This window comes from Phyllobates terribilis, unplaced genomic scaffold, assembly GCF_046119375.1.
Source record: "Phyllobates terribilis strain yellow unplaced genomic scaffold, ASM4611937v1 Scaffold_10__3_contigs__length_209671492, whole genome shotgun sequence".
Lineage (NCBI taxonomy): Eukaryota > Metazoa > Chordata > Amphibia > Anura > Dendrobatidae > Phyllobates > Phyllobates terribilis.
Window position 1 is genome coordinate 143,660,762 of NW_027362770.1, and position 25,217 is coordinate 143,685,978.

At 45.0% G+C, this 25,217-nt stretch overlaps 1 protein-coding gene across 3 annotated transcripts in view; it reads left to right on the forward strand.

Moving 5' to 3' along the window:
• Positions 1–25,217, forward strand: part of SGCD (sarcoglycan delta) — a 1,005,043-nt gene that overhangs the window by 974,016 nt on the left and 5,810 nt on the right. For all 3 annotated transcript variants that reach the window (XM_073649870.1, XM_073649868.1, XM_073649871.1), the window contains one exon: positions 24,032–24,155. In XM_073649870.1, the coding sequence (XP_073505971.1) occupies positions 24,032–24,155 (124 nt within the window). The remainder of the gene's footprint in view (positions 1–24,031; positions 24,156–25,217) is intronic.

A 25,217-nucleotide genomic window follows, 5' to 3' on the forward strand; every position in this document is an offset into this window, starting at 1 on the left:
ACGACATACCAAAGGTGCCTGTATAACAATATGTAATAAAGCCATATGTGATACTATATAATTTGGGGTAAATAACGGTTGCAAATGTCCTTTAGGCCTCATGTTCATGACTATATTATAGATCCACGTTGTATGAATGTGTAGTATCGCTCATATAGAAATCTATAGGCTCACACCGTACCTTTGGGTTCATACAAAGTGACACACAATGTGTTTTCTCATTCAGATTCATAGGGAAGCTGTAAGAAAAAAATGGTGGCATGCTTCTAGCGGAGAATATAGTACCCTACAGGCCAACTCTTTGACTTTCTCATGAAAATAAAAGCTCGCCCAACCCCACTAATCATTAGTCATCTTTCTCCACTGCACTGGGTAACCTACTTTTCGATTTTCTTAAAGTGAAATGTGCCTTTGCAGTCAGAGATACATTCTCTACAAATTTCTCTAGTAATATTACATAGCCTATAAGCCTCCCTACACCAGTTTTGGGAAATTTCACTCATTAGAATCCGGTTAAAAGCCCCACACCCAGCCAGCCACTTTGCACTGATGAGGGGCAAGAAACCTGAAACCGCTTCAGATTTTTTTTTGGGCTTTATATGCTAAGTCATGTGGCAAGGGTATTTGTAGGGTTGATATTGCCTTATAGGATTGCTTCTTCCAATAGGTGGCGATGGAGACCCTGTTCTCTTCCTAAATGAAAATTCAGTTTTGGTGATCCCAAGCTAAGCTAACATTGTGCTATAATTTTTGAAAGACTGGGAGATGGCAATGGGGCAGACAGCACCTTTGCCAAATGGTTATGTTCCAGACTAAACAAACAATACTAGCTGTCTTAAATATGTAATTTTTGTAACTGCGATGAATGCCGCTGTTCTCCTGAATCCGGCATGGTTTTTCTTTTGTTCCTGCTCCTCTCCGTTCCTGAGATAAGGCCCATTCTTCTCTGTATATAAATCTAGTGTTGTTAGTCTAGCCACGAGTGGGCGGAGTCCTCAATCTTTCTTTGTGGGCGTATTCTTGTGGACCACTCCCCCCTTGACCAACAAGACTAGATTTAAATGCAAGGAAGAGGGGGCCATATCTCAGGAACGGAGGGGCGCAGGAACAAAAGAAAAATAAAGCCGGATTCAGGACAACAGTGGCATTTACATCAGGCAAAATAAAATACATATTTTTGGAAAAAGACAAGTCCCTTTAATGATGCAAAATCTAGGGGATATGGAATAAACTCTGGAAAATAAGCCAACAACGACAGGACTTTTCCATCTGCCTTCATTCTTTTTCATATAAGCGAGAAGTTTTCAATGAAAAGATAAGCAGAAGTTGAGGGTCACCCATAGTCTTTGGCCAGCGTTAGGCGAGATGATATCTGTTGACCTGTTCAAGCAATTTTAGTGGGATATGTTGAAAATGTAATGTATGTAGAGGGAAAGGGGGAAGAGTAAAAATGTTGGTTGACTTGCACCTTCTGTTTAGGCAAATAAAGGAGATTCGATCTTGATGTTTGGAGGAACACTATAGCCATACAGATATATGTCCTATTAGTGGAATGCATTGCTCATTTCCAGCAGAGACCTATTTGTTTGGTGGTAACCGACTCTGACAGGCATTTGGATCCTTATTACATTTTTCTGAGACCAATATTTCTGTAATACAGGGAGCTACTAGAGCTTCTCATAGTGAATCACTGTATGTGACCAGGATAGAAAATAAAGGTAGATATGCATACATGGAAAATACTTACTACAACAAGCAGCTTTTATGTGAGGCACTAGCGCCCTCTAGAGGTGAAAAATAAAAATAAACCACTATATGTGCTGTGTTTACGTGCATTGTTTGGCGCTGCTATAAGTAATTATACACCAATAATTATTCTAGCCCTAGACAGCTCATTCTAAGACTCATTGATGTGCTTATAGGCCGGCATTGAATTGCAGAAAGTATGTAATTCACCTTATTGCCCACGATGTGCGATGTGACTTATCTGAAATGTTTCATTGACGTGTATGGATATTGCGTGTGAATGAGATTTTTCTATTGACTTCCATGAAGAAAAAATACATACATGCATCTGGATACCCATAAATGTAACATGCTTAGGTTCTATATCTCATATTGGCCCCTCTATAGGGTATTCTCCCTCGAAATCAAAGTTTGCACAAAATCAGTGGCATATCTTGGTATAGTATGAACCCTATATTTCTAACATTTCCTGAAAAATTACTTATTGAGACTTTAGATGTCTCACTGATATCTTCATGATTTCTATGATGGTCTCCATCCATCATGTTGCTGATATTCTTAACATAATTAGGTGTTCCATTGATAAGATTTAGGCTGTGTTAAGGCTGTGTTCACATTCAGCGATATTGTCAAATCTGACAGAATCCGTAGTGTCATCATGTTGTTGGTCTCCTTAACATGTGTTCCAGTGATAAGGTCTAGGTTGTGTTTTAGGCTGTGTTCACATGTAGTGATACTGTTGAATCTGATGAAAATTTGTGATGGAGGCCACAACACAAATATGATATAAGCTATATCTTTTCTTTTTAAGCTTCAAGTTGATAGTCAGTTTTACTCTAACCAGAGGAGGAACCACAGGGTGTTGTTAGAAGCAGAAGAAGCAGACATTTTCAAGATTTCTTTGATGGTCTCCTTCCATCTTGTTGCTGATCTTCTTAACATAATTATGTGTTCCAGTGATAAGGTTTAGGCTGTGTTTTTAGACTGTGTTCACATGTAGCGATAGTGTCAATGCCATCATGTTGCTGGTCTTCTTAAAATAATTATGTGTTCCAGTGATAAGGTCTAGGCTGTGTTTATGGCTATGTTCACATGTAACAATACTGTCAATGCCATCATGTTGCCGGTCTTCTTAACATGATTATATCTTCCATTGATAATGCATCTCTATAGGGATATTCTACCCTAAAATCCAACTTTGCATTAAATCAGTGGCATATCTTGGTATTGTATGGACCCTATATTTCTAATATTCCTGAAGAGTGATCTGTCTAGCCTTTAGGTGTCTCAGTGATATCTTCATGATTTCTATGATGGTCTCCATCCTTCATGTTGCTGATCTTTTAACATTATTATGTGTTCCAGTGATAAGGTCAAGGCTGTGTTCACATGTAGCGATATTGCCAAATCTGATGGAATCTGTGCCAGGGGCCACAATGCCATCATGTTTCTGGTCTTCTTAACATAATTGTGTATTTCAGTGATAAGGGTTAGGCTGTGTTTTAGGCTGTGTTTGATACTATAAAATCTGACGGAATCTGTGACAGAGGCCACCACGCAAATACGATACAGGTTATATCTTTTATTATGTTTCTAGATGAAAGTCTGTCTAATTCCGACCAGAGGTGGAGCCACAAGGCAGTATTAGAAGCAGACATTTTCAAGAATTCTTAGATGGCCTCCTTTTATCCTTTTGTGGGAGTGTTCTTTGATAAGATCTAGATTGTGCTTTAGGCTGTGTTCACAAGTAGCAATACAGTCAAATCTCAAGGAATCTGTGACTGAGGCTGCAATGCCATCATGTCTTCTTAACATAATTGAGTGTTCTAGTAATAAAGTCTATGCTGTGTTTTAGGCCGTGTTCACGTGTCCAATTTGATGGAATCAGGTCACAACGCAAGTATGATACAAACTATATTTTTTTATTTTTCTGCTTCAAATTGAAAGTCAGTCTAATTCCTACTTGAGGAGGAACCACAGGGATGCAGACATTTTCAAGATTTCTTTGATGGTCTCCTTCCATCATGTTGAGGATCTTCTTAACATAATTAATTGTTCTAGTGATAAGGGCTAGGTTGTTTTTTTAGGCTGTGTTCAGATTTATCATTTACTGTCAAATTTAACGGAATCTGTGACAGAGGCCAAAGCACAAATGTGAACAGAGACTTGGACAAGCTAGATTTTTGGCTTTTATTACTTCAAGTGGATAGTGAGTCGCATTCTAGCCAAAAGAGGAACTACACGGCAGCGTTAGAGCGGCAGGGATAGGTAAGTTGAGTACCTTTTATTTTTTAGAGCTTGCTTTATGCTTTTTAAAAACTATCTGGGCTGGAAAATCCCTTTAACTGAATATAAAGTATATGGAAACTCTAAGATGCTGAGAAATTCCCTAAACTTAATTCATGGCATCTACATTTCAGTTGCCTATAAATAAATTAACACCAGTTTCACACCCCACGTCTTCTTCTGACCCTTCCCTGTAATTATTCTGATCTCAAAGACGGCCATTAAATAGAAAAAAAATCACCCTGTTCCTATGACCATCTCACCATTCAGTTATTCATGTCGCTGCCTTCCATGTCTTCCACTCAGATTGAAATGTTATCCTGTGATTTATTCTTTTTAATTAAGAGCTTTCACCATTTCATTTGAATGCCTACACCACTCCATGCCTCCATTTCCGACTGGTAGATTGGAGGTTCAATAATTATGTATTGTTAAGTGCTTGAAGATTCATTGCGAGGAGTTAGGAGAATGGAAAGCCAACGAGGCCAGTTGACCTTGGACGTCACACGAAGCCATGGATTTTTACCCCACATGCAGACCACCCTTTGATCTCCTGTAGCTAAAGATGTACCTTATACATTTTTTTGACTGCCACAGTCATTTATTTTTAGTTATTGATGACATTTTTACTAATTTAGACCCTTGCAGTGTTAAAGTGACCCTAAGATGGATTTAGAATTTTTATAAGTTTGGAAAAAATGCTAAAAAGTAATAAAAATGATTTGAAAAATAGAAGTGTTAATAGTTTATTTTTTTTATCAACTAGCAAAATGCAAAGTGAATGAGCAAAAGAGAAATTTAAATCACATCAATATTTGGTGTGACCGACCTTTATCTTCAAAACAGCATAAGGCAGGGAGGTTGTTCTAAACATCTTGGAGAACTAACCACAGATCTTTTGTGGATGTCGCTTGTGCAAATCTTTCTGTCGTTCGTGTAATCCCAGACAGACTGGATGATGTTGAGATCGGTGCTTTGTGGGGCCATATCATCACTTCCAGGACTCCTTGTTCTTCTTTACACTGAAGATAGTTCTTAATGATATTGGCTGTATGTTTTCTGTTTCTCACCTCTTTCTTAGCTGAAATCTGTCAGTAATTAGAAAGCAATCCTGCCACTTGGTGAAAAATAATATCAGCTGGTTCATCTGATGGCCTATGAAAAAGATGTCTCATTACCGAGGTGTCACACAAGAAACATCTCATGATGGGAACAACCAGTGAACTGTCTCAAGACCTTCGCAACCTTAATGTTGCAAAGCATATTGATGCCATTGGTTACAGGAGAATTTCTAAATTACTGAAAGGTACAGTAAGCACTATTGGGACCATAATCCAAAAGTGGAAAGAACATCATTTCACCATAAACCGGTCACGAGCAGGTGCTCCCCAGAAGATTTCAGACAGAGGAGTGAAAAGAATTATCACAAGAGTTGTCCAAGAGCCCACGACCACCTGTGGAGAGCTACAGAAAGACCTGGAATAAGTAGGTACAATTGTTTCATAAAAAACTATAAGTAATGCACTCAACCTCCATGGCCTGTATACATGCTCACCACACAAGACTCCATTGCTGAACAAAAAGCATGTTAAAGCGCGTTTAAAGTTTGCTCAACAACATTTAGACAAGCCTGTGAAATATTGGGAGAATATAGTCTGGTCTATTGAGACCAAAATTAAACTCTTTGGATGCCATAATACACCATGTTTGGAGGCCAAAAGGCACTGCATATCACCCCAAAAACACCATACCAACAGTGAAGTTTGGAGGAGGGATCATCATGGTGTGGGGCTGTTTTTCAGTGTATATACACGTGGTCAAAATTGTTGGTACCCCTCGTTTAATGAAAGAAAAACCCACAATGGTCACAGAAATAACTTGAATCTGACAAAAAATAATAAATTAAAAATCTATGAAAATGAACAAATGAAAGTCAGACATTGCTTTTCAACCCTACTTCCACAGAATTTAAAAAAATTAAACTCATGAAATAGGCCTGCACAGAAATGATGGTACTCTTCTTAACTTAATATTTTGTTGAACAACCTTTTGAGGCAATCACTGCAATCAAAAGATTCCTGTAACTGTCAATGAGACTTCTGCACCTCTCGAAAGGGAATTTTGGCTCACTCCTCATGAGCAAACTGCTCCAGTTGTCTCGTGTTTGAAGGTTGCCTTTTCCAGATGGCATGTTTCAGCTCTTTCCAAAGATGCTCCATAGGATTTAGACCAGGGATCATAGAAGGCCACTTCAGAATAGTCCAAATGTTATCCTCTTAGCCATTCTTGGGTGTTTTTAGCTGTGTGTTTTGGGTCATTGTCCTGTTGCAAGACCCATAACTTGTGACTGAGACCAAGCTTTCTGACACTGAGCAGCATATTTCTCTCTAGAATCCCTTGATAGTCTTGAGATTTCATTGTAACCTGCACAGATTCAAGACACCCTGTGCCTGATGCAGCAAAGCAGCCCCAGAACATAACAGGGCTTCCTCCATGTTTCACAGTAGGGACAGTGTTCTTTTCTTAATATGCTTCATTTTTCCATCTGTGAACATAGAGCTGATGTGCCTTGCCAAAAACTTCCATTTTTGTCTCATCTGTCCATAGGACATTCTCCCAGAAGCTTTGTGGCTTGTCAACATGTAGTTTGGCAAATTCCAGTCTGGCTTTTTTATGATTTTTTTTCAACAATGACGTTGTCCTTGGTCGTCTCCCATGAAGTCCACTTTGGATCAAACAGCGATTGATGTTCTTTGAGCTTGAAGTTCACCTTTAATCTCTTTTGAAGTTATCCTGGGTTCTTTTGTTACCATTCGTATTATCCGTCTCTTTGATTTGTTATCAATTTTCCTCCTGCGGCCACGTCCAGGGAGGTTGGCTACAGTCCCATGCATCTTAAATTTCTGAATAATATGTGCAACTGTAGTCACAGGAACATCAAGCAGCTTGGAGATGGTCTTATAACCTTTACCTTTAACATCCTTGTCTATAATTTTCTTTCTAATCTCCTGAGACAACTCTTTCCTTTGCTTCCCCTGGTCCATGTTGAGTGTGGTACACACCATGTCGCCAAACAGCACAGTGAGTATCTGTAGCCCACTATAGAGGCCCACTGACTGATTACTAGATTGTAGACACCTGTGATGCTAATTAGTGGACACAACTTGATTTAACATGTCTCTTTTGTCACATTATTTTCAGGGGTACCATCATTTCTGTCCAGGCCTATTTGAGTTTAATTTTTTTTTTAATTCTGTGGAAGCAGAAAAGCAATGTCTGACTTTTATTTGTTCATTTTCATAGATTTTTAATTTATTACTACTTTGTCAGATTCAAGTTATTTCTGTGACCATTGTGTGTTTTTCTTTCATTAAACGAGGGGTACCAACAATTTTGACCACGTGTGTAGCACTGGCAAACTTCACATAATTGAAGGAAGGATGAATAAACAAATGTACTGAGACATTCTTGATAAAAATCTGGTGCCATCTAATGATCCCAAACACACAGCCAAGGAAACTCTCAATTGGTTTCATAGAAAGAAAATATAGCTGCTAGAATGGCCAAGCCGATCATCGGACCTGAATCCAAGAGAAAATTTATGGAAGGAACTAAAGCTCAGAGTTCATAGAAGGAGCCCACGGGACCTTCAGGATTTGAAGAGTGTTTGTGTGGAAGAATGGGCCAAAATCACACCTGAGCAATGCCTGCGACTAGTTTCTCCATACAGGAGGCATCTTGAAGCCGTCATCACCAACAAAGGCTTTTGTGCGAAGTAGTAAATAAATTTCAGTAAGCGTGTTCAATACTTTCTCCCTTTGTCATTTCTCATTATGACACATTATTGACATCTATGGTTTGATTTCTTTGCCTTTATTTTCCTTCCTGAATCCCACAAAGCTGTCTAGTAGTGTGTATATACAGTACAGACCAAAAGTTTGGACACACCTTCTCATTTAAAGATTTTTCTGTATTTTCATGACTATGAAAATTGTACATTCACACTGAAGGCATCAAAACTATGAATTAACACATGTGGAATTATATACTTAACAAAAAAGTGTGAAACAACTGAAAATATGTCTGATATTCTAGGTTCTTCAAAGTAGCCACCTTTTGCTTTGATGACTGCTTTGCACACTCTTGACATTCTCTTGATGAGCTTCAAGAGGTATTCACCAGAAATGGTCTTCCAACAATCTTGAAGGAGTTCCCAGAGATGCTTAGCACTTGTTGGCCCTTTTGTCTTCACTCTGCGGTCCAGCTCACCCCAAACCATCTCGATTGGGTTCAGGTCTGGTGACTGTGGAGGCCAGGTCATCTGGTGTAGCACCCCATCACTCTCATTCTTGGTCAAATAGCCCTTACACAGCCTGGAGGTGTGTTTGGGGTCATTGTCCTGTTGAAAAATAAATGATGGTCCAACTAAACGCAAACCAGATGGAATAGCATGCCGCTGCAAGATGCTGTGGTAGCCATGCTGGTTCAGTATGCCTTCAATTTTGAATAAATCCCCAAAAGTGTCACCAGCAAAGCACCCCCACACCATCACACCTCCTCCTCCATGCTTCACGGTGGGAACCAGACATGTAGAGTCCACCTTTTCTGCATCGCACAAAGACACGGTGGTTGGAACCAAAGATCTCAAATTTGGACTCATCAGACCAAAGCACAGATTTCCACTGGTCTGATTTCCATTCCTTGTGTTCTTTAGCCCAAACAAGTCTCTTCTGCTTGTTGCCTGTCCTTAGCAGTGGTTTCCTAGCAGCTATTTTACCATGAAGGCCTGCTGCACAAAGTCTCCTCTTAACAGTTGTTGTAGAGATGTGTCTGCTGCTAGAACTCTGTGTGGCATTGACCTGGTCTCTAATCTGAGCTGCTATTAACCTGCGATTTCTGAGGCTGGTGACTCGGATAAACTTATCCTCAGAAGCTGAGATGACTCTTGGTCTTCCTTTCCTGGGGCGGTCCTCATGTGAGCCAGTTTCTTTGTAGTGCTTGATGGTTTTTGCAACTGCACTTGGGGACACTTTCAAAGTTTTCCCAATTTTTCGCACTGACTGACCTTCATTTCTTAAAGTAATGATGGCCACTCGTTTTTCTTTACTTAGCTGCTTTTTTCTTGCCATAATACAAATTCTAACAGTCTATTCAGTAGGACTATCAGCTGTGTTTCCACCAGACTTCTGCACAACACAACTGATGGTCCCAACCCCATTTATAAGGCAAGAAATCCCACTTATTAAACCTGACAGGGCACACCTGTGAAGTGAAAACCATTTCCGGTGACTACCTCTTGAAGCTCATCAAGAGAATGCCAAGAGTGTTCAAAGCAGTCATCAAAGCAAAAGGTGGCTAATTTGAAGAACCTAGAATATAAGACATATTTTCAGTTGTTTCACACTTTTTTGTTAACTATATAATTCCACATGTGTTAATTCATAGTTTTGATGCCTTCAGTGTGAATGTACAATTTTCATAGTCATGAAAATACAGAAAAATCTTTAAATGAGAAGGTGTGTCCAAACTTTTGGTTTAGTGGATGATATGATTAAATATTTAATAAGAGGGGTAACTGTGCGCAGATCTCACCGCTGCCACCAGTTGGTCATGGATAACAGCCGGGTGAAGGTCGCACAGATCCCATCGCTGCCACTAGGTTTACAGAGCAAGAAGAGCTATTACATTTTATATATTTCATCCGGAAAGGTTTGGCAGTGTTTATAAAAAAAATATACAAAGATGACACAAAATGGGGACAAAATAATTTGGTATATAAAATTATATGAAATAAAAGGAATAACAAAAGAAAATTACCAAACCTGTGTTACTGAAATGGCTCAGAGCTTAGCAGAGGGAGGTACTCCTTAGGAAAACGGAGAGAACCACAGCAAGCTGTACCTTCAGGGACTGACAAAAGACCAAAACCTAAGCTCTGATTTTTATTATATCAAGGTTATGCCCACGTACCTCCCCTTGGTGAGCTCATATGGGGCTGGTTGTGGGATGTGCTAAGTCTTTTAGAAGTCTATGAGATCACCAACTTTCAAGATATCTTTGCCCTGGAGGTCCCAGGCGGGAGATATTGTGGTCATTTTCCCCCCAAACACATAATGATGGCTCCACAAGTGAATGACAAAAAAAAACACACTACTCGTCTTGCCCCATTCCTTCGGCGCTCTGCTCCGGTCTTTGCACACTGAGGCTCCACAGTAAAATACAATTACATCATCACGCCTGCTGCACTGAGATACTCAGTTGCATAGGCTGAATGGTGGAAGACAGAACCGACTGCTCCCTTCACCACCATTACATGCATTGGTATTTGCATGCCGTGGATGAAGACACAGGTAAAATCGGGATGGAGATGGGGAGGGCAGCCGCAACATGTGGTCCGCAGGCCACTCCTTCCAGCCCTTTTGCAGTCCAAGTCCACAGACCCGATAAGAGTTATGTCACTGCGCAGGAATATTTCTTATAGATACAGTTGAAATCAAAATTATTCATCCTCCATTTTATTAGTAAAATTTATCAATTTTCTGCTGTTCACAATAAACCAATTAAACAAGAACAATGCAAATATCCCAAAACAACTAATATAACAAGTGGTTTCTCGAAATTCAACACAAAAGTACACTTTTACTGACTACTGCAATCTCAGAATCATTCTCATGACAAGTGTCTTTAGTACTTAGTAGAGTCCCTCTGGCTGTTATAACTTGCTGCAAATGTGATGCATAGCCACACACCAGCTTCTGGCAGTGCTCCTGAGTAGCTTTAGCTCATTCCTCATGGGAATTATCCTGTAGGTCACTAATATTCTTGGGTTGTCATGAAAGTTTTCCAGAAAGTTAAGTGAAGAAGAGAGATTGCACAAACAAGGAAAAAGACACGTAAAGATATAAAAACATTGGATATTCTTAGAGAAACAGCTGGAAGCAGAGTTCACACAGGAACACTGATTATACTACCTGAACGTGGCCGAAAGAGGAAGCTGTCACGAGCTTCCACCAGTTTCTTGAGGAGGCAGGTGGTTAAAAACCCTCGAGTGACTGCAAAAGACCTGCAGCAAAACTTGGTGGAAGCAAACACTAAAGGCGTATTTTTAACGCTTAAGTTCTCCATGCCCAGACTCTAAGATGTGCACATCTAGTGACCCTAAAGCAGAAAAAATATCGGCTCCAGTATGTTCAAAACCATATAAATAAGCCACAGAAGTTTTGGGATTTTGTCCTGTAAAATGATTGAACAAAACTGGAACTTTTTGGGCCTATGGATCTCTGAAGGAGGAAGAAAGAAGCATATGTGACACCCCAGGGGTCTGGTTGCCACAGTGATAGAGATGTTATGTCTGAGAGCAGGTGGGAGGTCCTTTGGTCAGGAATCCTAAGCATGCCACACCTCCTGCCCAGTCTTGGGAGGGGAAGAACTTCCCCTATATAAACCCGGGGCTGAAGCAGGGTTAGGAGTCAAGGAGAGTAGAGACAGAGAAGCAGCATAGGAAGAAACAGCAGAAGCTCAGTGGGAGCAATACTACTACAAGTCAGGGGCTGGCAGCTGCAGAGCTCGCCCTGACTGAGAAGATTTCTTACCGGACCCGGAGTCCGAGGCTGTGGGGACTAACTCTTACCCAGCAGCAGAAGCCGACCGGCAGGGGATTTCAGGTCCTCAGGCCCAGAAACCCGAAGGCACGGTCACACGCGTGGGACCAGCACCGCCATCGTGGAGCGGAAGCCATTAGAAGGCCCCGAGTCACCGGCCATACGGGTGAGCACCACACGGTACACTCAGGGACGTGGGCTACTTATATCCGCTTCTAGCAAGGTAGCCAGAAGAGTACAGTCAGTTTGGGAGGCCTACAACTCCGCCTGGCCAGGGGAGATCCCATCTGCTCATGGACTGACCAGGCCCCGTTCACTAGCAAGTACTCCGGGAGGGTTTATCGTTGTTACCAGTAAAGACCCTGAATTACACCGCACCGTCTCTGAGTGGTTCCTGCTACCCCCATCATCCACGTCGGCTGCCCTGAGGCCATACCCCTCCCGTTGGGGGTTATACCATCCCCGCTGCACCATCCATCCACCGGCCTCAGCGGACTGTCCTGCAGCGGCAGCTCCATAAGCTGCATTCAACGGGTGGCGTAGTCGTACTACATCTACCGCTAATAGACTGCCGTCCAGTTTGACTCCCTGGGCACGGACCGGGTCACCGCCACGAGACTACAACCCTCAACAGATCCGGCTCCGGGTAAGCTCCCGCGTGCGCAACGCAGCGCGACACAGGCCCAGGGGCGCGTCAACTTTGGCGTAGTCGGCAGGATTTCGTGCCCGCAACCACCGGGTACTGCGTGCCTGAAAAAGAGACTTTTCAAACTTACCTGTGGTGAAGATTCCCGCCATCCGGCGCCATCTTCAGCCTTCTTCCCGCCATCGGTGAAGTTTCCCGCCATCCGGCGCCATCTTCAGCCTTCTTCCCGCTATCCGTGGAGTTTTCCCGCCATTGGACGCCATCTTGAGGACGCCGCGCGGGAAGAAGAGGGGCGTGGACTACGAAAGCGCGCGAGAACTGAAGCCCCGCCTCACGTCCGGACGTTGCGTAAGGTCCTGGAAGGAGCCCAGCAGACGCCGACGTCACAGGAGCGCGACGGAAGGTCCTCAACCCTGACGATCCACTGCGGAGCCGCGGCCTACGGAAGAGGATCATCGCAAGGTAGGCCACGGTCCACTAGGGGGGAGGAAGATGTCGGATACGGAGGAGAGCTTCACTGCCTCAACCCCCGCCAGCGCTACCGCTGCTGCAGTTATGCCCTTCACCATGCCCTATATCCCGGGAGCAGCTTGGCTACCCCAGTACTCAGGGGAGTCACATACCCTGCATGACTTTAGAGAAAAGCTGGATAGCCTCTTCCAGGTGTACCCCCTCACAGAAGAGCAAAAAGTGAGCATCCTGGTGGCCCAACTAACCGGGGCAGCCAAAAGGGAAGTAAAATCCTGGCCACCTGGGAGGAAGACTGTCGCAGGGATACTAACCCGGCTGAAGGACACCTTTGATACCCGCACCTCAGCCGAGATTAAGCTTAGATTCTACGGGTGCAAGCAGCGAGCGCATGAGAGTATAAGGGACTATGCACTAAACCTACAAGAGGCCCTGAGGGCCATTAAGCAGACCGACCCTGATGGAGTGGGAAACGAGGACAGGCTGTTGACCGAACAGTTTATAGAGGGACTGTATTGTAATACCCACCGAACCCAGTTGCGGGCAATGGCCTTACAGGATCCCCATCTGGGCTTTGCACAGTTCAAGGACAGAGCCATCCGGGTGCTCCGAGAACCGGCACCGGGTGGCGTTGTGACCCACAGGCGCCCTGCTATCACTTACCACCAGGAGGTGGCGCCCTTGTCGGCAGGGCCTGTGGGAGCTTATGCGCAGGCTTTGGACAATGACCCGGCTCCAGACCTACACCATCAGGTCCAAGAGCTAGCTAAGAGCGTTGCTGCGCTAACCCGAACTGTGCAGTCTTTACAGGCTTCCACCCCAGGGAAGATCCAGCTGGCATCCGGACCGGAGGACATCCCGTGGCGTCGACCAAGGAGGACCCCACCGGCCAGAGGAAGACCCAGTGACCGATACAGCGAGGACGGACGACCCATCTGCCGCCGCTGCAATCAACCCGGACATATGGCAAGGTACTGTTCTTTAAACGGGCACAACCTGGGGTAGAGGGCCAACCCCCAGGAAAAAGATCACCAGGCCCATCGAACTGGCGCGACAGATATGTGGGAGGACGTCCAGTCTTGCCTGTGGTACTGGATGGCATTCCCATGAGTGCCCTACTGGACACCGGGTCACAGGTCACCACCATCCCGTACGTGCTCTTTAAGCAGTACTGGAATGACTCGGATATTACCCGCTACCCTGACGACGACTTGAGTATCATCGCCAGCAATGGCCAGCCCGTGCCACAGATCGGATTTAAAGAGGTGACCATCAAAATCGGTAGAGTCGAACTGGCAGCACAGGGACTGATCATTGTAGATATTGACAAACATGAGAGTCACCCAAAAATAACTCTAGGAACTAATGTAATTGAAAATTGTCTTGCAGAGGTGATTTTCCTTTTACAGCAGGTTGCCAAGAACGCCAGCTCCGGCGAGCAGCGGGTGCTCCAGAAAGAGATCCGGGCACTGATGCGACGGCAACAGGTGGAACTCTCCGGCGGTGAGATTGGTAGCGTAAGAATGTGTGACCCTTTTCCTATTGCCATGCCCCCAAAAAGTGAAATGATGATTTGGTGCCGGGCAGCTATTGGTCTGAGAGGTAGAGATTACCAGGCAATGGTAGAACCAGTTTACTCGGACAGTAGGCCCACCATTTTGACAGCACGGGGAGTGGTTGATGTACGCCATGGGAGGGTGCCCGTTCGCATAATAAATATCGGGGAGAGGGAAGTGTACCTGCCCCGGTATGCCACGCTAGCCAAATTATATACCATTAACCAAAATTCTATACAATCTGTGGAACCCTTGCCTCCATCTCACCCGGAGGAAGGTAACGGCTCTAAGAAAAACATGGAGGACTGGTGTCAGCAACTACATCTGGGTACTGACTCCACTCCCGCACACCAGAAACAAGGAGTCTATCGGGTGGTTCAGGAGTACGAGAGAGTGTTCAGTAAACACCCGTTAGACTTCGGGCGAGTCAAGGGGGTAGAACACCACATCCCCACGGGAGACCATCCTCCTATAAAAGAGAGGTATCGACCCGTACCCCCTGCCCACTACCAACACGCCAAGGGGATGCTTAGAGACATGAAGGAGGCTGGGGTGATCAGGGATAGCTGTAGCCCCTGGGCAGCTCCACTAGTCTTAGTCAGAAAAAAAGACAACACCATGAGGATGTGTGTAGATTACCGGAAAATCAACCGTATCACACACAAGGATGCGTACCCCTTGCCAAGGATAGAGGAGTCATTGGCTGCTTTAAGATCTGCTAACTTCTTCTCTACCTTGAATCTCACTAGCGGGTACTGGCAGGTTCCTGTAGCAGAGGCGGACCGGGAGAAGACCGCATTCACCACCCCGATGGGACTTAGCGAGTTCACCTGCATGCCGTTCGGACTCTGCAACGCACCAGGAACCTTCCAACGACTAATGGAGTGTTGTCTGGGCCACAGAAACTTCGAGACGGTCCTGTTGTACCTGGACGATGTCATCGTATATTCCAAGACGTATGAGGACCACCTGAAACACCTGGCGGAAGTGTTCGAGGCTCTGGCGAGTTACGGCCTAAAGGTGAAACCCTCCAAGTGTCACCTCCTGAAACCAAAGGTGCAGTACCTGGGACACGTGGTGAGCGCTGACGGAGTGGCTCCCGACCCTGATAAGATCACCGCAATTAAGGAATGGCCAAGCCCCTCCAGCGTAAAAGAAGTGCGGCAGTTCCTCGGGTTGGTAGGCTACTACCGAAGGTTTATTCCCGGTTTCACCAAAAAGGCAGCACCTATGCAGGACCTCCTGATAGGCCAGTCCCGGAAGGCCAAGAACCAGAAGCCGTCCTTCAAATGGGAGGAGCTGGAAGAAGAGTCCTTCCGCCAGCTGAAGATGGCCCTCACGGGGGACGAAATCCTGGCGTACCCGGATTATAGCCAGCCCTTTATCCTCTACACCGACGCCAGTAACATCGGGCTAGGAGCCGTACTGTCCCAGATCCAGCAGGGGAAGGAACGAGTAATCGCCTACGCCAGCCGAAAATTGCGACCCACCGAAAGGAACCCCGAGAATTACAGCTCATTTAAGCTAGAGTTCCTGGCCGTAGTATGGGCAGTCACCGAGTGCTTTAAGCATTACCTCGCTTCTTCCCGGTTCACCGTGTACACGGATAACAACCCGTTGACACACCTGGACACGGCAAGACTCGGTGCCCTGGAGCAGAGGTGGATGGCCCGTCTGTCCAACTACGAGTTCACAATCAAATACCGGGCCGGACGCTCCAATACCAACGCGGATGCCCTGTCCAGGATGCCCAACCTGCCGGACGAAGGAGAAGATCCGGAGGGACTGGAAGAAGTTGAACTCCCTGCGTTCCACCGTCATGGGACTATCCAGTATTCCCACCGGGTAAGGAGTAAGCAGGCTGTTACGTTGAACCCCTTACCTCACTACAACTGGGCGGAAACGCAAGACAGCGACCCTGCCGTCCGACTGGTGAAGGAGATGCTGACTCGCCCGGAGGCTTGCCTTGAACCAGACGCTCCGGAGGAAGCCAAACAACTATGGGCAGAGAAGAGTCGACTGTTCCTTTACAAGGGGAAGTTGTGCCGCAGAATGGTTAACTCCCGGACGCATGAACTACTCTGGCAAGTAGTGGTGCCACGGAGGGACGCAGCCATGGTGATGGAGGCATACCACGACGGAGCTGGACACTTCGGGTGGAAGAAGCTGGAGTTCCTGCTGCGCGAGCGGTTCCACTGGGTAGGCATGAGGGGAACCATTGAGAAGTGGTGCAGAGACTGTGGCCCGTGCAACCTGAGAAGGAAGGACCGCGCCAGCCAGAAGACTCCCCTGCAGTCCATCGTCACCCGGCAACCGTTGGAACTGGTAGCCTTGGATCATGTAAAACTGACCCCAAGCAGAAGTGGCTACGTCTACGCGTTAACCATCGTGGATCATTACTCCCGGTTTCTGGTTGTCGTCCCCGTCAAGGACTTAACGGCTCAAACAGCAGCTAGAGCCTTCCAGCAGCACTTTTGCCGTCCACACGGGTACCCGGACCAAGTCCTGACGGACCAGGGACCTGCCTTTGAAGCGGAGGTCTTCCAGGAATTCTGCAATCTGTATGGCTGCCGGAAGATAAGGACGACACCCTACCATCCGCAAACTAATGGACTTTGTGAGAAAATGAACCAGGTGGTAATGGATCTTCTAAAAACGTTGCCCCTGGAAGAACGCAATCTGTGGCCTGAGAAGTTGCCCGATCTGGTGGACCTATACAACCACATCCCGGTAGGTTCCACCAACTGTACCCCGGCTTACCTAATGAGGGCAAGACCTGGTAAGTTACCTGTTGACCTGGAAATGGGAGTCCTGACACCCGAGGACACTTCACCAGAAACAGACTGGGACACGGAGAGGCAGCAGCAGTACAGGAGAGCGTGGAGCGAAGTCTCTGTCAGGCTAGGGAAAGACAAGAGAAAACTTACAACCAGTATGCTCCCGCTGTTCCCCTGGTACCCGGAGAGCAGGTCTTGAAGAGGAAGAGACGGCTCCACAAGTTGGACGACCAGTGGGAAAAGGACCCGTACACCGTACTGCCCTCAAGCCACGAGAACCCGAAGGTTTGTACCATCAGTAAAGACGGAGGGGAAACCACAGCTATTGTATCCCGGGACCACCTGAAGAAGTGTCCCGAACAACTGAGGAACCCTGAAGAGGAACAAGAAGACCATCGACCCGTAGAGGAAAGGGAAGATATGGTTAGTACTGTGCTCGGGGACTTCCCTCGGTCTTGGACTCAAGTCAATGGTGCAGTTGTGGTACCCGTACTCACCTTCCTCCAACCAGCATCCCAAGCACCTACGGAGCAACAGGTAGAGCTGGAAGAACAGCCGGTCCAGGAGGCAGAAGACCCCACACCCGCAGACCAGGAGGATCAACCCTCTGCTTGCAGTGAGCCTGCCATATCCCTAGTGAGCCAAAGAGCCGGTAGACAGCTGCCCAGTTTACCCTTGACAGCTCCTACACCCTGTAGTTCAGGGCTAGGCAGTCAGCTCCGTAGGTCCACTAGGGCCACTAGAGGCCAGTTACCCGCACGTTGGAGGATTTGAAGTGTATAAATTGTTTTATTTATGTTTACATGTGTATTGTTGCTTGTGTATAATTTTGTGTTTCTAGTTATTTGTAGGAGTCCTTGGTGGATTTACCGGGAATCCTTGTACATAGTTGGAGCGTAACCCAGGACGGACTAAAGACTGTTAAGGACTCGGGGTAGGACAAACCCCTACCTGGTTACGTCTCCCTGTTTTGGTGAAATGGACACCTTGCTTTTCTTCAAAGACTGCACCCGGTTACGGACATGCCGTAACCATCTTTATATGTTTTTCTTATTGTATTATTATTGTTTTTATCTTGTTATGTTTTTCTAAAATATGTTTAGTCCCGGAGTACTAAATTTCACTAGGGGGGAATGTGACACCCCAGGGGTCTGGTTGCCACAGTGATAGAGATGTTATGTCTGAGAGCAGGTGGGAGGTCCTTTGGTCAGGGATCCTGTGCATGCCACACCTCCTGCCCAGTCTTGGGAGGGGAAGAACTTCCCCTATATAAACCCGGGGCTGAAGCAGGGTTAGGAGTCAAGGAGAGTAGAGACAGAGAAGCAGCATAGGAAGAAACAGCAGAAGCTCAGTGGGAGCAATACTACTACAAGTCAGGGGCTGGCAGCTGCAGAGCTCGCCCTGACTGAGAAGATTTCTTACCGGACCCGGAGTCCGAGGCTGTGGGGACTAACTCTTACCCAGCAGCAGAAGCCGACCGGCAGGGGATTTCAGGTCCTCAGGCCCAGAAACCCGAAGGCACGGTCACACGCGTGGGACCAGCACCGCCATCGTGGAGCGGAAGCCATTAGAAGGCCCCGAGTCACCGGCCATACGGGTGAGCACCACACGGTACACTCAGGGACGTGGGCTACTTATATCCGCTTCTAGCAAGGTAGCCAGAAGAGTACAGTCAGTTTGGGAGGCCTACAACTCCGCCTGGCCAGGGGAGATCCCATCTGCTCAAGGACTGACCAGGCCCCGTTCACTAGCAAGTACTCCGGGAGGGTTTATCGTTGTTACCAGTAAAGACCCTGAATTACACCGCACCGTCTCTGAGTGGTTCCTGCTACCCCCATCATCCACGTCGGCTGCCCTGAGGCCATACCCCTCCCGTTGGGGGTTATACCATCCCCGCTGCACCATCCATCCACCGGCCTCAGCGGACTGTCCTGCAGCGGCAGCTCCATAAGCTGCATTCAACGGGTGGCGTAGTCGTACTACATCTACCGCTAATAGACTGCCGTCCAGTTTGACTCCCTGGGCACGGACCGGGTCACCGCCACGAGACTACAACCCTCAACAGATCCGGCTCCGGGTAAGCTCCCGCGTGCGCAACGCAGCGCGACACAGGCCCAGGGGCGCGTCACATACACTGAAGAAAACTCCATGCCTACAGTGAAGCATGTTGGTGGATTGGTGATGCCTACAGTGACGAATGGTGGTGGCTCAATTAAGTTCTGGAGCTACATTGTTTCCTTTGGCACTGGAAACCTACAACGTGTGGAGGAAAAGATAAATCCAATCAAGTATCAGGAAAGCATAGGAGAAAACATCATGTCTTCTGTAAGAAAGATGAAGCTTGGACTTCATTGGACATTCCAAGAAGACAATGATCCCAAGTCCGTTTAGAAAAAGTCACAGTTAAATGTGTGAATCTTATAGAAAGACTATAGTGGGATTTGAAGAAGACAATTGCAGTAGCAAACCCAAGAATATTAGTGACTTGGAGGCCGCATTCTTCTGGAACTCTGCTCGAGTCTGTCTATGCATCACATTTGCAGCAGGTTACAACTCTCTAATTCTAAAATTTAAAAAAAACTTGTACACCAAGCAGTTGTTATTACAGGATGGTTTTTGTGCCCGCGGGTTGCTTCTTTCCATATGACAACTTTTCATTATGTACCGTACTTTAGTTTCCAGTGTGAAAATTATATAAAAAATAAAGGTTGGAAAGCATGTATCCTGGTATTGAGGTATTTAATGGGGTTGTACGGTATTAAAAAAAATCATGACATCTTTCTTCGACAAACAGCCATGTATTGTAGTTCAGCTCATTTAAAGTGAGCAGGATCTGCAATACCACATTCAACCTGCTTGCAGGTGTGGAGCTGTTTTTTGAAAGGATGCAGCTGATGTGGAAACCTTTTATACAACAACCCATTTGGATCACAAACATCATCATTAGAGGTTCAAAAGTGGGAACAGTGCCCCTTTTGTCCCCCAAAAACAACTCCATATACATGCCATAATTTATAACAAAGAGAAAAATGGAGCCTTCAATAGCTTTGAACGATTATTCAAATTTTATTACATATAAAGATTAAAATCAGTAACAAAAAACACCCATATAACATTTATGCACAAAGATGTGATCAACACAGACCTCAAGCTGTGAGTGGCGCCAATTACAATGTGGTATCATGAATCATGATCATGGGGGAATATTATGAAGCGGTCATTTATACAAGCGAAACGTGCGTAGGGAACGTGGGGAATCTTCTAACCAGGCTGACGGTCCCATTGGCGTCCATCTCCAACTGCTGGGTATGTTCATGAGTCCAATTATTTAATATGTATTCTCCTTTGAGCCTAATGATAACTACCAAGATGTACTAGGTACTATACCTTCCCTTTGGCTCAGGGTTTAACTTATGGACTCATTAGATACTATCAGTATGTACTATGTATAAGAATGCCCTTGTGGCATAGTCACTATTCATGATACCACATTGTAATGGGGCCACTGGCTACTCACAGCTTGAGGTCTGTGTTGATCACATCTTTGTGCATAAATGTTATATGGGTGTTTTTTGTTACTAATTTTAATCTTTATATGCAATAAAATTTGAATAATCGTTCTAAGCTATTGAAGTAACCATTTTTCTCTTTGTTATAAATTATGTGGAAACCTGTATAGAAAGTTTTAGGGGAAACTCAAAAGGTTTCACACATTTGCCAGTTTTGATCAAATCAGGAAGTCGATCGATCGGAGACAAGAGAAACACACCAATTCTGTCTGTGTCCCAGACTTGTCTACCCTCAGATGCCCAGTTACATGTTTTTATTACTATCCACAAAGATAAGGAAAGTGGGAATGGCTTACATTTCATTACCTAAAAAGGAATATTTAAGTTGGGAAAAACAAAGTCGTAAATTATGTCAAAATTCCTTAGAAACTGGCTATATCTAGTTTTACTATACTTTCAGAACAAAGGAAGGCTTTAATGTTAAGACAGCTCTATATCAGAGACAACACCCTGGTTTTATGAATAACACTTATAAAGCTAATATTAAAATACAAAATTATCAAAGATATATGAATTGTCTAAATAATAAAGCAAAGTATAAATATTAACCATAACACAGCCATATTGTAGTACAGTTTTCAAACCATATTTGTATTTGTACTGGTCCACTACAGGGTTACTGTCATGTAACATTATACGAATATTTTAGTCTTACTTGAAATTCTATATTTTACTTCTATACAACAGATTATTCTAACATATTTTGACTTAATAATGGAAACTTTATTGGTTTTCAGCAGAGGGCAGCTTAATACAACAGGTCACTGGACAATAACTTCCGTAATCCCTGAAGCACCCTGCACGTCACTAAGAAGTGGGAGTAATCACCAAACTTCTGAAAAATCATCCACCGTGACAAATTATGTTCTGATTGTCTTGCATCCCCTTTGTCCTGTTAACCCTTACTATGAATAAAAAGGGATTTGCATTACTAGTTCTCAAGAGTGTATGTGGGGTGTCATAGGTTGCCTGAACCTGCACGTGTCAACGGGATCTGCCGAACTCAGATGTTGAAGCAAAGATTGGGTATGTTGGATTTCAACATGCCTGATTCTTTGTTCTCATAGGAGATAAACTTCTGTTATTGAGATAAACATGAACTGCTTACATGTTTATGGGGGAGTTGGGAATATTAATTGTCGACTGGACGTTAATTAAGTTGGTTATCCCACCAATAACATTTTAAAGAGAATCTGTCAGCACGATTTCACCCCCGCCCCCTCCAAACTAAATGCAAGTCCAGTAATACCTTTACATGGTCAGCCCTTTTCTCTGTTACTGAGAAATCAGCGTTTGAATTTATATCCAAATGAGGCTGAAGAGCTATGGTAGATCTGAAGCCTCCGTCACTCCAGCTCTACTCCCCTCCCAGCGCTGGCTACAGCCAGAAGAATGCCTTTATAAATAAAATTGCCAGCAGAATAACCTATTAAACAGTACTACTACTAAATTGCCCCAGTAAACAATCAGCAGAGCACCTGAACAAACAATACAGCCAACAGAATGCTGCATTAAGTAGTACGGCTAGCAGAGTGCCCCAATAAACGGTACTGCCAGAAGAATGCCCCAGTAACCAGTACTGTTAGCTGAATGTCTCAATAAACAGTATTATCAGCAGAAGTCCCCAGTAAATAATACTGCTGCCATCAGAATTTCTCAATAAACAATAACGTCTCCAATATCTGCCAGAAGAATGCCCCAATAAACAGTGCTGCGAGAACACCCCAATAGACAGTACTGCCTGCAGAAATCCCCAATAAACAGAGCTGCCAGAAGAATGCCCTGATAAACAATCTTGCCAGTAGAGTGCCACAATTAAGAGTGCTGTCAGTAGAGTGCCCTAATTAACAGTACTGACAGCAGAATTCCCCAATAAAAAGTACTGACAGCAGAATGCCCTAATAAGCAATGCTGTTAGAGTGGCCCAATTAAGAGTGCAGGCAATAGAGTGCTCCAAATAATAGTGTTATCAGTAGAATGCCTCAATTAACAGTACTAACAGCGGAGCGCCCTAATAAACAATTTTGTCAGTAGAATGCTGCAATTAAGAGTGCTGTCAGTAGAGTGCCTCAATTAACAGTACCGACAGCAGAATTCCCCAATAAACAGTACCGACAGCAGAATTGCCTTATAAACAGTACTGACAGCAGAATGCCCTGATAAACAACCCTGCCAGTAGAGTGCCACAATTAAGAGTGCTGTCAGTCGAGTGCCCCAACTCTTGCTGTCAGTAGAGTGCCTCATTTACCAGTGCTGTCAGCAGAGTGCTCATTTATGAATAAATGTTTAATATACGCTTCCTGTACCCCCTATTTATCAGGACCGGCTCTTTCCCATCTCATCCCGACCTCACTGTCTTTTTACGCACTTAGTGCCTTTGTGTCACCGATGTAAATTAGCGCGCAGCCTCCAGTGGAGGAGATAGCGGAGTACAGGCGAGAGCCTCATTATTTGACTTGATAAAAGATCATGTTAAATGTTGTGTTTTTCTCCCACAAGGGAAAGTCGCTCACGAGCTCATAAATAAAGTGGAGATTACTGTGCGAGTATCTCCACTGATCCCGGAAACTTAACCGAGATACAAATGGTCTTGTCCTTTGAACATCAGAGCACAAGATGAGAACATGGGCTTTGAACTTGCCTCTCTGTAGCGCGGACGTCGTCGTTTGTACATGATGTACATAATAATTACATGGCAATTTCTCGCTCTTACATCTACAGTACACAGGTTTCTCACTGAAGCCGGGTGACAAATATTTGGCGAATTTTGGATTAAAGAAGACCTGTCATCTCTCCTGACATGTCTGTTTTAGTAACTACTTGTATTCTCCGTAAAGGAACATCCTTTTTTCAGGACTCTTGTGTTCTGACATTCTTTTGTTACTCCTCCTGAAAAAGTATGAATAAATTAATGACTTTGTGTTACTACTCCCCTGACACTGACACTATCCAACCCGTTACGTTTGGGGATACATTGGATTGACAAAATGAATGGTGACACCCATTGTTAGTCTATTCTTACATTTTCAGGAAAAGTAACAGAAAGACTTAAAGGGGTTGTCCACCAGTAGGACAACCCTTCGCAATCTGAATATTTTCCCCACCATTACAATAAAAACACCTATACTCACCTCCCATGCCGGCGCCGTTCCAGGCAGTGTTGGCACTAGTATTTTCGGGGCTCATGTAAGGTTACAACTTATTTATTCCATCAAATATTAAGTTGTGGGTGCCAACAATTTTGTCTGGCCCATTTTTTGGGGTTTTGTGTGAATTTATGTCCAATTTGCCTTTTTTTTTCGTATTTTTTTGTGTTGATCTAATATATATATATTGGAAAGCAAGGATGGGTATTAATGAAGTTCTACCCTGCTTTTAATAGGCTGGAATCACCGACACGGACCTTGACCATGGAGGCGCCAAAAGGAATTGAGATAAATGCAGAAGCTGGCGGGTTGGAAGCATCTTGTAGAACAGACTTGCGGCTCGATTCTACAGACGGAGAGGTAGGACATATTTATTTTTGGGGGACTATTGGGGTGAAAGGAGACTTGTAATTGTATGATGTGCTAACATACGATATAAGCAGGGCTTCCATAACCGGTGGCTCTGTGGACAGGATGTGTTCATAGATTTTTATGGATGTCTCATCCACAAAGTAAGGGTGACTTTGAGTTCTTTAAGAAAACTTGTCACTTGCCCTTAATATGTCATTTTCTTTTTACCCGGTGTAAATGCCGCTGTTCTCCCGAATCCAGAGTTGTGTTTCTTTTGTTCCTGTGTCTCTCCTTTTTTGAGATATTGCTCCCTCTTCCCTGTATATATTTCTGGTCTTTTAGCCAAGTGGGTGTAGTCCGCAAGACAATACCCAGAGAGAAGAATTGAGGACCATGCCCATTTGGCTAATAAGACTTGATTCATCCGCAAAGAAGAGGAGGCCATATCTCAGGAATGGAGAGGTTCTGGAACAAAAGAAAAAAAATGCCGGATTCAGGAAAACAGCACCAGGTAAAAAAAATTACATATTTATGGCAAGTGGCAGGTCCTCTTTAAATTACTTAAAGAGAATCAAGCTATGTAATAATTCTGATTCACTGGACTCAGTCCCATCGGCCAGCTCAGTAGTGTCTCTACGCTCGACGGCAGGCTCGTGAATCTCTTAACCTTCCGGGATCCTTGGGGTGGCTTTTGATTAGCCGGGCTGTCGCAACGTCATCTGTGTGTTACGCCACAGTGAAGATGACTCACCCCCTGGGCCGTGGGGCACTCGGATCCGGGCAGTAGGGGAACGATGGGAGTAGTAGTGGCAACCCGGTTCCGTGGCTCAGGGTGGTCAGGCCAGTGGTAGTCCGTCATGTGCTGATGATTATGTCCGACTACGCCACCCGTGGATTGCGGTTATTAGGAACCGCCGCTGCATGCAGACCGCTGGGGCTGATGAGGTGTGCAGCTAGGGTAGTGTGACTCCCCACGGGAAGAGTGCGGCCCCAGGGCAGTGTAGTGGATGGTGGGAGTAATGGTGGTGAAGGTCCCAGTACTGGTAGTGCCGGAGGAGCGAAGGAGCACAC